The following is a 14,086-nucleotide window of genomic DNA, read 5'->3' as shown; positions in this document are numbered from 1 at the left end:
GCAGGTTGCTCACAGCCACCTCCAGCCTGGCTGCAAACACCTCCAGGCAGGAGGGTTCCACCACCTCCCTAGGCAAGCTGTTCCACACCAGGCTCTGCCTGCAACAGGCTTGGCCACACTGCACCAGGTGGGGACAGCATGGTGAGGCTGGAAGGGACCTCTGGAGATCAGAGAATCACAGAGCTGGCAGGGCTGGAAGGGAGCTCAAGGCTCAGCCAGCTCCAACCCCCTGCCATGCCCAGGGACACCTCACACCACAGCAGGTTGCTCACAGCCACCTCCAGCCTGGCTGCAAACACCTCCAGCCAGGAGGCTTCCACCACCTCCCTGGGCAGCCTGTGCCAGGCTCTCACCACCCTCCTGGCCAACAACTTCTTCCTCACAGCCAATCTCAATCTCCCCACTTCTAGTTCTGCTCCATCCCCCCCAGTCCTGTCCCTCCCTGACAGCCCAGAGCAGAGGGGCAGGAGCCTCTCCCTCCACCTCTGGCAATGGGCACTGGCAGCACTGGCAGCTGAGCTGCCCTTGGCCTTCTGGGCTGCCAGTGCCCATTGCTGGCTCCCTGCCCCAGGCCTGATTCCTGCCCCCTATCCCTCCCTGACCCCCTCCAAAGTCCCTCCCCAGCTTTCCTGCAGCCCCCTGCAGATCCTGGAAGGCCACAAGGAGGTCTCTTGGGAGCCTTCTCCTCTCCAGCCTGCACAACCCCAACTCTCTCTTTTCTCAGGCGTGCTTCACAACCATGAACAGAGGAAGCCAGCAGCAGCCAGGGGCTCAGCTCCATGGCTTACCCTGGCTGGGAGAGGTCTTCTGAGTTTCTGACTTGTCCTGATAGCCCCCAGCCTGTGACCGCAGAGAAGCCAAAGCAGGGCACCCACAACAGCCTGCCCGGGAGCACACCGCCCAGAGGGGACTCCACCACCCCCCGGGCAGCCTGCTCCGGGGCTCCAGCAGCCTCACAGCGGATTTGAACGGCGCAGGCTCCGTTCCCGGCTGTGCCCTCACCCCCCCTGCCCGCCGTGTGCCGGTAGGGGCCGGCGGCCGCGGCAGGCCTCGCCCAGCCCCCCACACGCTGCCCACCGCGACGCCCCCAGGACCCCCAACAGCCTTCCCCCCCACCGCCAAACGCACTTCCCCAGCAAGCCACGACGGCCCCGGACAGCCCCACACGGGAGGGTGTCAGGGCACTGAGGCGGGCCCGGGCGAGAAGCGAACCCAGCCTCAGCCCTGCTCGGTTACCGGCGCCTAGGCAGAACCCGAGGCTCGGGGACGGCTCCAGCCCGCAGCTGGCCCGGGCGCCCCCAGCCTCGCCGCGCCCCCGGCCCTCACCTCCATGGCGGCCGCGCCCGCAGGGCGGTTACCGGCGGCGCGCGCCCATGGCGGGCGGGCTGAGGCGGCCCCGGCCGTTAGCCTCGTGCTGGGCCAACCGCCGCCCCGCCCCGCGCGCTGCCGGCGATTGGCCGGCCCCTGAGCCTCGCAGCCAATGGGGAGCCGCTCAGCCGCCTCGCGACTCCCCGCGCCGCGTGACCCGCGGTGTTTTCCACGCGGTTACTCGGCAGGGCCGGGCGGCGGCCCGGCGCGTGGCAACAGAGCTTCATCGCTATTGGCTCCTTCCGCCGACATCCAGCCAATGAAAAATCGCCTCCCGCCAACCCCCGAGACGGCAACGCCGCTCACAAGCTCCGGCCCCGCCCCCTCCCCTGAGTGCTGCCCTGTGGTCGGCCTGGCCCCGAGGGCTGCCCCCAGCGGGAGGGAAGAGCTGCCCCCAGCGGGAGGGTTGCCCCCAGCTGCCCCCAGCTGTCCCCAGCGGGAGGGCTGCCCCCTCACAGCCGCCCTTCCACAGCCCCAGGCACTCCCTCGGGCCCTGCCACCCGCAGCACCTGCCAGCTCTGAGCCTTGTCACCCCCCGAGGCCTGGCACTGTTGTTACCTAAGTGAAAGCCTGGAGGAAAGGCCCAGACCGCAGTGATGCTGTTTGAGTTAGGGCTGTGCTGCACTGGTCGTCTAAGGAGGACCTCTGCCAGGGGCTTCGTGATGCAGATGTGGTCTGAACAGCCACTGCCTGCCCTGCAGAGGAGCCCAGAGACTGCTGCTGTGAATGCCCTCCAAAGTAAACCAAGACGTGGAAGGTGTCCAGAGAAGGGCAAGAAAGCTGGGGAGGGGTCTGGAGCACAGCCCTGGGAGGAGAGGCTGAGGGAGCTGGGGTTGCTTAGCCTGGAGAAGAGGAGGCTCAGGGGAGACCTTCTTGCTCTCTGCAACTGCCTGCAGGGAGGTTGGAGCCAGGTGGGGGTTGGGCTCTTCTCCCAGGCAAGCAGCCCCAGAACAAGAGGACACAGTCTCAAGCTGTGCCAGGGGAGGTTTAGGCTGGAGGTGAGGAGAAGTTCTACACAGAGAGAGAGATTGGCCACTGGGATGTGCTGCCCAGGGAGGTGGTGGAGTCCCCATCCCTGGAGGTGTTTAGGAAGAGCCTGGATGAGGCCCTTGGTGCCATGGTTGAGTTGCTCAGATGGTGCTGGGGGAGAGGTTGGACTGGATGAGCTCAAAGGTTTTTTCCAACCTGATCAATTCAATTCAACAATTCAATTCAATTGTATCCTACCCTACCCTATCCTATTCTACCCTCCCCTCCCCTGCTGTCAGGAAACACCAAGGACATCACCACCCAAGGCAACCAGAGCTTGCTGTCAACAGAAGCAACCTCAGCAAAGCCTGCAGAGGTGAAACTGTTGCAGGATCTGTTCCTGCTGGCTGCACTCATTAGCATCTCATTATAATACCAGACCACCCCCCCCCCGGCCTGCCAGCCCCCCCCCCCAGAGCCCCCACGGTGCTGTAGATACTGTAGCTTCCATGGAGGGCTGAGAAGCTGCAAAGCAGCCCAGGAGCAGTGGGGGTGGATGTGAGGGGTAGCAGGGGGGTGTTAGCCACACTGCTGTATCTGTGTGAAACTTTGCAATGCAGCTGAGTTCTGTGCGGCTCCCTCCTGGCTCCTGGCTGCGCACAACCCCCCGATGAAGCAGCCCTGCTCTGCTGGGTAGATGCCCCTGCTCTGGGGGTAGCGCTGTCACCCCTCAGGTCCTGCCAACTCCAGCCCCTGCCAGCCCCCAGGCCATGGAATCACAGAGTTGTTTCGGTTGGAAGAGGTCTCCAAGTTCCCCTGGTCCAAACACCAACCCAGCCCCACCGTGGCCACCAAACCATGGCCACCAGACCATGGCCACCAAACCATGGCCACCAGAGCCATGGCCACAGGGCTCTGGAACCCCTCCAGGGCTGGGGACTCCACCACCTCCCTGGGCAGCCTCTGCCAGGCCCTGACCACTCCTGGAAGTTTTTCCTGGCTCCTCCTGCCACCCCCTTAGGGCTCTTACCCCTGGTGCTGCCAGCCAGGCTGCCCTCAGCTGCTGCCACTTCAATGCCACGCCAGGACAGCCCTGCTTGGGGCCAGGCTGCCGTGGTGACCCTGCCATCACCCACCAGAGCAAGAGGAGCCCCCTGCTCCCCATCACCAGCGACAGCCCTGCCCCCACAGCATGGCTCCCTGCTCTGGGGGTCACAGCTGAGGGTGCCCCAGAGCCCTGGGGCTGTCCCCACAGCATGGCTCCCTGCTGGGGGTCACAGCTGAGGGTGCCCCAGAGCCCTGGGGCTGGAAGGAGAAACCACAGGAGAAAGGTGGCAGGGGGAGCCTGGCTCAAGCTGCAGGGCCACTGTGCTGCCAGCCTCTCCTTTCCTTACCCCTCTCATCCCTGCAGCTGTTTTAGATGCTCCACCAAGCCTGAGAGTGTAGCTGGCTCCATTCTGAAGCCCCAAAGCCCTGAGGCCAAGCCACACTCTTGCTGTCAGTTCTCAAGCTGTTGTGCTTCAGCTCTCAAGCTATTTATAAGGAGTCCAGGGACACTTCTTGCTGCTGTCTCTGCTTGGGCAGACGAAGGCAGCACACTGCTAACCTGCTGACAGGGCAGGCAGCGTGATTGCTATGAATGGAGGGCATCTGTGTTGTGTTGTGCTCCATCTCTCACGCTGCCTGCTGCTGCCTCCCCTCCAGCCTTCCTGCCCCCTTCAGCCTGCTGCCAGCCACTGGGTTCACAGGGGGTCAGTGGGGGGAGCCTGGGGGGCTGGATCCTGCCCAGTGTTTCCCTAAACCCACCCAGGGAGCCCAGGAGCCCAGGCCAGAGGTGTCTGGAGCGAAGCCTCTGGCTTCCAGCAGATCCCAGCTGTGTGGAGGGGGCAGCTGTGAGTGTTGGCTCCATGGGGTGTGTGCTCTCCCAGCTGCCTTGCCCTCACTCCCTGCCCCAGGGAAGGGCTGGCTGTGGGGCAGGGCTGTGGGGCAGGGCTCTGGACCATGCCCTAGTTCACAGTATCACAGTACCACACAATCACCAAGGTTGGAAGAGACCTCGAGGATCATCGAGTCCAACCTATTAACACAGACCTCATGACTAGACCATGGCACCAAGTGCCACATCCAATGGCCTCTGGAACACCTCCAGGGATGGGGACTCCACCACCTCCCTGGGCAGCACATCCCAGTGGCAAATTACTCTTTTTGGGAAGAACTTTCTCCTCACCTCCAGCCTGAACCTCCCCTGGCACAGCTTGAGACTGTGTCCTCTTGTTCTGGGGCTGGGTGCCTGGGAGAAGAGCCCAACCCCCACCTGGCTCCAACCTCCCTGCAGGGAGTTGCAGAGAGCAAGAAGGTCTCCCCTGAGCCTCCTCTTCTGCAGGCTAAGCAACCCCAGCTCCCTCAGCCTCTCCTCCCAGGGCTGTGCTCCAGACCCCTCCCCAGCTTTCTTGCCCTTCTCTGGACACCTTCCAGCAGCTCAACCTCTTTCCTAACCTGAGGAGCCCAGAACTGGACACAGGACTCAAGGTGTGGCCTCAGCAGTGCTGAGCACAGGGCACAAGGACTTCCCTGCTCCTGCTGGCCACACTCTTCCTGCTGCAGGCCAGGATGCCCTTGGCTTTCTTGGCCCCCTGGGCACACTGCTGGCTCATGTTCAGGCAGCTGTCAATCAGCACCCCCAGGACCCTCTCTGTTTGGCAGCTCTCAGCCACTCTGCCCCCAGCCTGTAGCTCTGCCTGGGGTTGTTGTGGCCACAGTGCAGCCCCTGGCACTTGGACTTGTTGGATGCCATCCTGTTGGCCTCTGCCCATCTGCCCAGCCTGGCAAGGTCCCTCTGCAGAGCCCTTCTGCCCTCTCACTGACCAACCTCTGCCCCCAGCTTGGTGTCAGCTGCAAACTTGCTGCTGACTGACTCCATCCCCTCCTCCAGATCATCAGTGAAGATGTTAAAGAGCACAGGGCCCAGCACTGCTCCCTGGGGCACAGCACTGGTGCCTGGCTGCCAGCTGGCTGTGGCACCATTCACCACCACTCTCTGGGCTCAGCCTCCAGCCAGTTCCTAACCCTTCGCCCCGAAGCCTCTGTGCCCAGCTCAGGGAGCGCGGCTGAGGGCTCGGCGCTGCCCCCGGGCCCCGAGAGGCCGCCTGCCGACGCCCCTCCCGCAGCGGGCAGGCTTCTCAGCGGGCGGCTGAGCCGCGGCTGCCCGCCAGCATTTGCCGCAGGGACCCTGCCCGCCCTCAAGCCGCGGGCACAGCGGCACGGCCCCGCCTGAGGCCGCCGGCAGCTCCCGCGGCCCGGAGCGCGCAGCCTGCACCACGGGGAGCCGCGGCCCCGCGCACGGCGCGCCGGCCAATCGCAGCAGCTCTCCCGCAGAGTGCCCTCCCCCCTCGGCCCCTCGGCCAATGGCCTAGCGGCACCGGAGGTGCCCGTCAGCGCCTGCGCGGAAAGGCCAATCCGGGGCCGCTGGTGCCGCAAGGGGGCGTCACCGCCCCCGCGGTCCTCGGGGGCCCGCCCAATCCCGCCGCAGCGCCTGCGTTGCGCCGCCCCCTGGCGGCCGCGGGGCGGGACCGTCGGTGCGGCGCGGCGCGGAGCGGCTGTCAGGCGGCGCTGCGGGCCGGGCGCAGCGGCAAGATGGCGGGGCGGGTAAGTGGGGGGGGAGCGGGGAGCGGGGAGCGACCCTGCCCGGCCCCGTGCCTAACCCCCGCCTCCGCTCGCTCACCCCCGCCTCCACTCACCCCCGCCTCCGCTCCTGCCCCTGGCGGGGCGCCGGGGCGCCTCGGCCGCTGCTCGCAGCCGCGCTTCTTGCGGTGGTCGTGGAGCCCGGGGGCGGATGCGGGGTCCCCCGGGGGTGCCGTGGGGCTGCGCTGCCCCCCGCGGCGCTGTGGGCGTCCCGGGGGTGCCGCGATGAGCCTCTCCCCGCGGGCCTGGGCCGTGGGGTGCCCCCTTGCTGATGTGGCATGTGGGACAGGGCCGTGGGGCGCCCCGGGAGCGCCGGGGGGCAGAGGTGGGTCCTGCCCCGGGGGGGTGCGGCAGGACTGGGGGTCCCCAGGGAGAGCTCCGTGAAGCCTTAGTGACCTCTTGGTGCTGCTCAGGGTCCCCGAAGGGTGCTGCGAGGCTGCCCTGACGGTCTGGCCCCGGGGGGAGCAGGGCAGCACCGCAGGGTGCCCTGGGGGGGCTGTGGGGCTCTGGTGCCCTATGGGGCTCTGGTGCCCTATGGGTCTGTGGGGCTCTGGTGCCCTATGGGGCTCTGGTGCCCTATGGGTCTGTGGGCTCTGGTGCCCTATGGGGCTCTGGTGCCCTATGGGGCTCTGGTGCCCTATGGGGGCTGTGGGGCTCTGGTGCCCTATGGGGCTCTGGTGCCCTATGGATCTGTGGGGCTCTGGTGCCCTATGGGCTGTGGGGGAGGGTCCCCCAGGGATGCTGTGAGTGCCCTGGGATGCTGTGAGTGCCCAGGGATGTGGGGTTCCTTGGGGGCCACCACGGGGCTTGGGTGACCTCTGTCGGGGGGGGTGTGTGGCAGGATTTGAGAGCCCCCCGAGGGGGCTGGGGCAGGTAGCAGGGTCCTGGAGGGCCAGACAGCCTCTGCCCCGGGGTGCCAGGCAGACGCTGCGCTGTGGGTCCAGGCTGGGTGGTGCTGGAGCACCGAGAGGGCTCCCTGCTGATGTGCTCCATTGAAGAAGCCTCATTGGTGACGGCTCAGAGAGCAGCAGAAGCGGCCAGAGAGGCCTTTGGAAGGTGAAGGAAGAGGCTGGTTTGTCAGATCACTCCCTGCAGTGCCCTGAGGGCCCCTCTGTGCCCAGCTGTCCCTCCCAAGTGCTGCAAGGTGCAGCTGGGCTTGCAGGAGCCGCCTCAGGCCAGCAGTCACCTTCCTCCCTGGCTGCCTCGGGCTGAAGTCTTCCATCTTGGCCAAGCAGCGCAGCAGCTGAGCTCGGGGGGGATGGGTTTGCTGGTGGTGTGCCTGGTGGAGGCAGGGGCAGGTGGTGCAGCGCTGTGGTGCAGAGCAGTGGGGGCTGGAGCAGTGGTGGGGAGCTTGGCTGGGGGCTGAGCTGTGCAGCACAGGGGGAGGACATAGACCGAGTGCCACCTTCAGAGCCCTGCAGATGAGCTGAGGAAAGGCTTTCAGGTCGGACTCGATGGTCTCTGAGCTCTCTTCCCACCTTGGTGACTCTGTGATGCTGACTTCCATGTTCTGTGGTCTCTTGGGAAGACCTTTTCCTTCTGCCCCTGATGCGTGGTCTCACCTTCCTCCTTGCCCCTTTATCCTTCCCCTCACCCTTTGCTGCCAGCCCAGGAGCAGCCTGCCTGCCTCGACTGCTTCCCCAGCTCTCTGCTGCCAGAAGCAGGAGCCCAGAGCCTCCTCTAGGGACAGGATCACTTTAGCCACACGGAGCACTGTTCTGAGGCTCCTTGTGGCCCAAACCAGCCTGGCTGCAGTGCTCTTGCCTTGCCCCCTCCTCGCTTGCTCCCCTGAGCCTTTCCTGATGCAAAGTGGATGCAGAAGCCTCTCTGTGCAGCCTGAGCCAGGTCTCAGCTGCTCTGCGTGCTGCAAGGTGCCGCTGAGTGCTGCAGGAGGTGACTGAGGATGTGGGGAGGAAGGAGAGGAATCAGCCCCAGCTTCTTCCTGAGGCTGCTCTGAGCCTTCCTGCTGCTGGCACCTGCAAAGCCCAACCCCAGCGCCTTCATGTGAGCAGCTTGGAAGGCTGGGGGGGAGAAAGGGAGGCTTTGTGGAGATTAAGGGAGGCTGATTGCCTCTCAGGGGGGCAGTTCCGGGGGGCGATGCTCTCCTTGGGTTCCCAGGAAGCTGCTTACCCCTCCGTGTCTCTCCTGGGAGCAGCGTTGGTACTGAAGGAGCAAATCAAATCATGCAGTGAGGAGAGCAAATCCTGCCGTGCGGTGAGGAGAGCAAATCCTGCCGTGCGGTGAGGAGAGCAAATCCTGCCGTGCGGTGAGGAGAGCAAATCCTGCCATGCAGTGAGGAGAGCAAATCCTGTCACGCAGCGAGGACAGCTCCCCGGCTGAGCGCTGGGTGTCATTTCCTAAGCCCGACTCAGTCCTGCAGCCTCTCAGCTGCTCCAGCGCTAATTAAAGACAGGCTGCTCCCGGCGGCTCCGGGAGGAGGGTGGCGGGGGGCAGGCAGCAGCAGCTCCCGTGCGGGGGGCAGGCAGCAGCAGCTCCCGGGCGGGGGGCAGGCAGCAGCAGCAGCTCCCGGGCGGGGGGCAGGCAGCAGCAGCAGCTCCCGGGCGGGGGGCAGGCAGCAGCAGCAGCTCCCGTGCGGGGGGCAGGCAGCAGCAGCTCCCGGGCGGGGGGCAGGCAGCAGCAGCAGCTCCCGGGCGGGGGGCAGGCAGCAGCAGCAGCTCCCGGGCGGGGGGCAGGCAGCAGCAGCAGCTCCCGGGCGGGGGGCAGGCAGCAGCAGCAGCTCCCGGGCGGGGGGCAGGCAGCAGCAGCTCCCGGGCGGGGGGCAGGCAGCAGCAGCAGCTCCCGGGCGGGGGGCAGGCAGCAGCAGCTCCCGGGCGGGGGGCAGGCAGCAGCAGCAGCTCCCGGGCGGGGGGCAGGCAGCAGCAGCAGCTCCCGGGCGGGGGGCAGGCAGCAGCAGCAGCTCCCGGGCGGGGGGCAGGCAGCAGCGGCTGCGGGCCCTGCCCCGTGGCTCGGGGGCAGGCAGGGGGAGGATGGAGGCACCGCAGGTGTGCTGCGGCGCTGCTGCTGCTGCGCTGCCCTCGGCGCTTCTGGGGCTGCCTCCCCTACAGCCTGCGGGGGAAGGCTTCAGGCGCCGCTGCTGGCCGGGCAAACTGCCCCGGGGGGCTGCCAGGATGCGTGAGTCTGGTGTGCGCGGTGCTGCTGAGTCTGGTGTGATTGGTGCTGCTGAGTCTGGCGCGCGTGGTGCCGCTGGGTCTGGTGTGCGTGGTGCCGCTGAGTCTGGTGTGCGTGGTGCTGCTGAGTCTGGCGTGCGTGGGGCTGCGTGAGTCTGGCGTGCGTGGTGCTGCTGAGTCTGGCGTGCGTGGTGCTGCTTAGTCTGGCGTGCGTGAGGCCGAGTGAGTCTGGCGTGCGTGGTGCTGCTGAGTCTGGTGTGCGTGGTGCCGCTGAGTCTGGTGTGCGTGGTGCTGCTGAGTCTGGCGTGCGTGGTGCCGCTGAGTCTGGCGTGCGTGGGGCCGCGTGAGTCTGGCGTGCGTGGGGCTGCTGAGTCTGGCATGCGTGAGGCCGAGTGAGTCTGGCGTGCGTGGGGCTGCTGAGTCTGGCCTGCGTGGTGCTGCTGAGTCTGGTGTGCGTGGTGCCGCTGAGTCTGGTGTGCGTGGTGCCGCTGAGTCTGGCGTGCGTGGGGCTGCTGAGTCTGGCGTGCGTGGTGCCGCTGAGTCTGGCGTGCGTGGGGCCGCTGAGTCTGGCGTGCGTGGTGCTGCTGAGTCTGGCGTGCGTGGGGCTGCTGAGTCTGGCGTGCGTGGTGCCGCTGAGTCTGGTGTGCGTGGTGCCGCTGAGTCTGGTGTGCGTGGTGCCGCTGAGTCTGGCGTGCGTGGGGCTGCTGAGTCTGGCGTGCGTGGTGCCGCTGAGTCTGGCGTGCGTGGTGCTGCTGAGTCTGGTGTGCGTGGTGCTGCTGAGTCTGGCGTGCGTGGGGCTGCTGAGTCTGGCGTGCGTGGTGCCGCTGAGTCTGGCGTGCGTGGGGCTGCTGAGTCTGGCGTGCGTGGTGCCGCTGAGTCTGGCGTGCGTGGGGCTGCTGAGTCTGGCATGCGTGAGGCCAAGTGAGTCTGGCGTGCGTGGGGCTGCTGAGTCTGGCGTGCGTGGTGCCGCTGAGTCTGGCGTGCGTGGTGCTGCTGAGTCTGGCATGCGTGAGGCCGAGTGAGTCTGGCGTGCGTGGTGCCGCTGAGTCTGGCGTGCGTGGTGCCGCTGAGTCTGGCGTGCGTGGGGCCGCTGAGTCTGGCGTGCGTGGTGCCGCTGAGTCTGGCGTGCGTGGGGCTGCGTGAGTCTGGCGTGCGTGGGGCTGCTGAGTCTGGCGTGCGTGGTGCTGCTGAGTCTGGTGTGCGTGGTGCCGCTGAGTCTGGCGTGCGTGGTGCTGCTGAGTCTGGCATGCGTGAGGCCGAGTGAGTCTGGCGTGCGTGGGGCTGCTGAGTCTGGCGTGCGTGGTGCCGCTGAGTCTGGCGTGCGTGGGGCCGCGTGAGTCTGGCGTGCGTGGTGCTGCTGAGTCTGGCGTGCGTGGTGCTGCTGAGTCTGGCGTGCGTGAGGCCGAGTGAGTCTGGCGTGCGTGGGGCTGCTGAGTCTGGCGTGCGTGGTGCCGCTGAGTCTGGCGTGCGTGGTGCCGCTGAGTCTGGCGTGCGTGGGGCCGCTGAGTCTGGCGTGCGTGGTGCTGCTGAGTCTGGCGTGCGTGGTGCCGCTGAGTCTGGCGTGCGTGGGGCCGCTGAGTCTGGCGTGCGTGGTGCTGCTGAGTCTGGCGTGCGTGGTGCCGCTGAGTCTGGCGTGCGTGGTGCCGCTGAGTCTGGTGTGCGTGGGGCCGCTGAGTCTGGCGTGCGTGGGGCCGCTGTGTCTGGCGTGCATGGTGCTGCTGGGTCTGGCGTGCGCGGTGCCGCTGAGTCTGGCGTGCGTGGGGCTGCGTGAGTCTGGCGTGCGCGGTGCTGCTGAGTCTGGTGTGCGTGGTGCCGCTGAGTCTGGCGTGCGTGGGGCTGCTGAGTCTGGTGTGCGTGGTGCTGCTGAGTCTGGCGTGCGTGGTGCCGCTGAGTCTGGCGTGCGTGGGGCTGCGTGAGTCTGGCGTGCGTGGTGCTGCTGAGTCTGGCGTGCGTGGGGCCGCGTGAGTCTGGCGTGTGTGGTGCTGCTGAGTCTGGCGTGCGTGGGGCTGCTGAGTCTGGCGTGCGTGGGGCTGCTGAGTCTGGCGTGCGTGGTGCCGCTGAGTCTGGCGTGCGTGGTGCTGCTGAGTCTGGCGTGCGTGGGGCCGCTGAGTCTGGTGTGCGTGGTGCCGCTGAGTCTGGCGTGCGTGGGGCTGCGTGAGTCTGGCGCGCGTGGTGCCGCTGAGTCTGGTGTGCGTGGTGCCGCTGAGTCTGGTGTGCGTGGGGCTGCTGAGTCTGGCGTGCGCGGTGCCGCTGAGTCTGGCGTGCGTGGGGCTGCGTGAGTCTGGCGTGCGTGGTGCTGCTGAGTCTGGCGTGCGTGGGGCCGCTGAGTCTGGCGTGCGTGGTGCTGCTGAGTCTGGCGTGCGTGGGGCCGCTGGGTCTGGCGTGCGTGGTGCTGCTGAGTCTGGCGTGCGTGGTGCTGCTGAGTCTGGCGTGCGTGGGGCTGCTGAGTCTGGCGTGCGTGGGGCTGCGTGAGTCTGGCGTGCGTGGTGCTGCTGAGTCTGGCGTGCGTGGTGCTGCTGAGTCTGGCGTGCGTGGTGCTGCTGAGTCTGGCGTGCGTGGGGCCGCTGGGTCTGGCGTGCGCGGTGCCGCTGAGTCTGGCGTGCGTGGTGCTGCTGAGTCTGGCGTGCGTGGGGCTGCGTGAGTCTGGCGTGCGTGGTGCTGCTGAGTCTGGTGTGCGTGGTGCCACTGAGTCTGGCGTGCGTGGGGCTGCGTGAGTCTGGCGTGCGTGGTGCTGCTGAGTCTGGCGTGCGTGGGGCCGCGTGAGTCTGGCGTGTGTGGTGCTGCTGAGTCTGGCTTGCGTGGTGCTGCTGAGTCTGGCGTGCGTGGTGCCGCTGAGTCTGGTGTGCGTGGTGCTGCTGAGTCTGGCGTGTGTGGGGCCGCGTGAGTCTGGCGTGTGTGGTGCTGCTGAGTCTGGCGTGCGTGGTGCTGCTGAGTCTGGCGTGCGTGGGGCCGCTGAGTCAGGTGTGCGTGGTGCCGCTGAGTCTGGTGTGCGTGGTGCCGCTGAGTCTGGCGTGCGTGGGGCTGCTGAGTCTGGCGTGCGTGGGGCCGCTGAGTCAGGTGTGCGTGGTGCCGCTGAGTCTGGTGTGCGTGGTGCCGCGTGAGTCTGGCGTGCGTGGGGCTGCTGAGTCTGGCGTGCGTGGTGCCGCTGAGTCTGGCGTGCGTGGGGCTGCTGAGTCTGGCGTGCGTGGGGCTGCTGAGTCTGGCGTACGTGGGGCTGCTGAGTCTGGTGTGCGTGGTGCCGCTGAGTCTGGCGTGCGTGGGGCCGCGTGAGTCTGGCGTGCGTGGTGCTGCTGAGTCTGGCATGCGTGAGGCCGAGTGAGTCTGGCGTGCGTGGTGCCGCTGAGTCTGGTGTGCGTGGTGCCGCTGAGTCTGGTGTGCGTGGTGCCGCTGAGTCTGGCGTGCGTGGTGCTGCGTGAGTCTGGCGTGCGTGGTGCTGCTGAGTCTGGCGTGCGTGGGGCCGCTGAGTCTGGCGTGCGTGGTGCTGCTGAGTCTGGCGTACGTGGGGCTGCTGAGTCTGGTGTGCGTGGTGCCGCTGAGTCTGGCGTGCGTGGGGCCGCGTGAGTCTGGCGTGCGTGGTGCTGCTGAGTCTGGCATGCGTGAGGCCGAGTGAGTCTGGCGTGCGTGGTGCCGCTGAGTCTGGTGTGCGTGGTGCCGCTGAGTCTGGTGTGCGTGGTGCCGCTGAGTCTGGCGTGCGTGGTGCTGCGTGAGTCTGGCGTGCGTGGTGCTGCTGAGTCTGGCGTGCGTGGGGCCGCTGAGTCTGGCGTGCGTGGGGCTGCTGAGTCTGGCGTACGTGGGGCTGCTGAGTCTGGTGTGCGTGGTGCCGCTGAGTCTGGCGTGCGTGGGGCCGCGTAAGTCTGGCGTGCGTGGTGCTGCTGAGTCTGGCATGCGTGAGGCCGAGTGAGTCTGGCGTGCGTGGTGCCGCTGAGTCTGGTGTGCGTGGTGCCGCTGAGTCTGGTGTGCGTGGTGCCGCTGAGTCTGGCGTGCGTGGGGCCGCTGGGTCTGGCGTGCGTGGTGCTGCTGAGTCTGGCGTGCGTGGTGCTGCTGAGTCTGGCGTGCGTGGGGCTGCTGAGTCTGGCGTGCGTGGGGCTGCGTGAGTCTGGCGTGCGTGGTGCTGCTGAGTCTGGCGTGCGTGGTGCTGCTGAGTCTGGCGTGTGTGGTGCTGCTGAGTCTGGCGTGCGTGGGGCCGCTGGGTCTGGCGTGCGCGGTGCCGCTGAGTCTGGCGTGCGTGGTGCCGCTGAGTCTGGTGTGCGTGGTGCCACTGAGTCTGGCGTGCGTGGGGCTGCGTGAGTCTGGCGTGCGTGGTGCTGCTGAGTCTGGCGTGCGTGGGGCCGCGTGAGTCTGGCGTGTGTGGTGCTGCTGAGTCTGGCTTGCGTGGTGCTGCTGAGTCTGGCGTGCGTGGTGCTGCTGAGTCTGGCGTGCGTGGTGCCGCTGAGTCTGGCGTGCGTGGTGCCGCTGAGTCTGGTGTGCGTGGTGCTGCTGAGTCTGGCGTGTGTGGGGCCGCGTGAGTCTGGCGTGTGTGGTGCTGCTGAGTCTGGCGTGCGTGGTGCTGCTGAGTCTGGCGTGCGTGGGGCCGCTGAGTCAGGTGTGCGTGGTGCCGCTGAGTCTGGTGTGCGTGGTGCCGCTGAGTCTGGCGTGCGTGGGGCTGCTGAGTCTGGCGTGCGTGGGGCCGCTGAGTCAGGTGTGCGTGGTGCCGCTGAGTCTGGTGTGCGTGGTGCCGCGTGAGTCTGGCGTGCGTGGGGCTGCTGAGTCTGGCGTGCGTGGTGCCGCTGAGTCTGGCGTGCGTGGGGCCGCTGAGTCTGGCGTGCGTGGGGCTGCTGAGTCTGGCGTACGTGGGGCTGCTGAGTCTGGTGTGCGTGGTGCCGCTGAGTCTGGCGTGCGTGGGGCCGCGTGAGTCTGGCGTGCGTGGTGCTGCTGAGTCTGGCATGCGTGAGGCCGAGTGA

The 14,086-nt window shown here is 67.4% G+C and overlaps 1 protein-coding gene across 2 annotated transcripts in view; it reads left to right on the top strand.

Annotated features, from left to right (window-relative positions):
• The first annotated feature begins 5,880 nt into the window (after positions 1–5,880).
• The window catches only part of NSF (N-ethylmaleimide sensitive factor, vesicle fusing ATPase), a 92,080-nt gene continuing 83,874 nt past the window's right edge, over positions 5,881–14,086 (top strand). For both annotated transcript variants that reach the window (XM_068167193.1, XM_068167192.1), the window contains exon 1: positions 5,881–5,982. In XM_068167193.1, the coding sequence (XP_068023294.1) occupies positions 5,971–5,982 (12 nt within the window). In that variant the 5' untranslated portion in view covers positions 5,881–5,970. The remainder of the gene's footprint in view (positions 5,983–14,086) is intronic.

The sequence above is a fragment of the Melanerpes formicivorus genome, unplaced genomic scaffold (assembly GCF_026170545.1).
Source record: "Melanerpes formicivorus ecotype bairdi unplaced genomic scaffold, bMelFor1.0.p_v2 SCAF_113, whole genome shotgun sequence".
Lineage (NCBI taxonomy): Eukaryota > Metazoa > Chordata > Aves > Piciformes > Picidae > Melanerpes > Melanerpes formicivorus.
The sequence above is the reverse complement of the archived record's forward strand: the minus strand, read 5'-3'. Positions and strand labels throughout refer to the sequence as shown.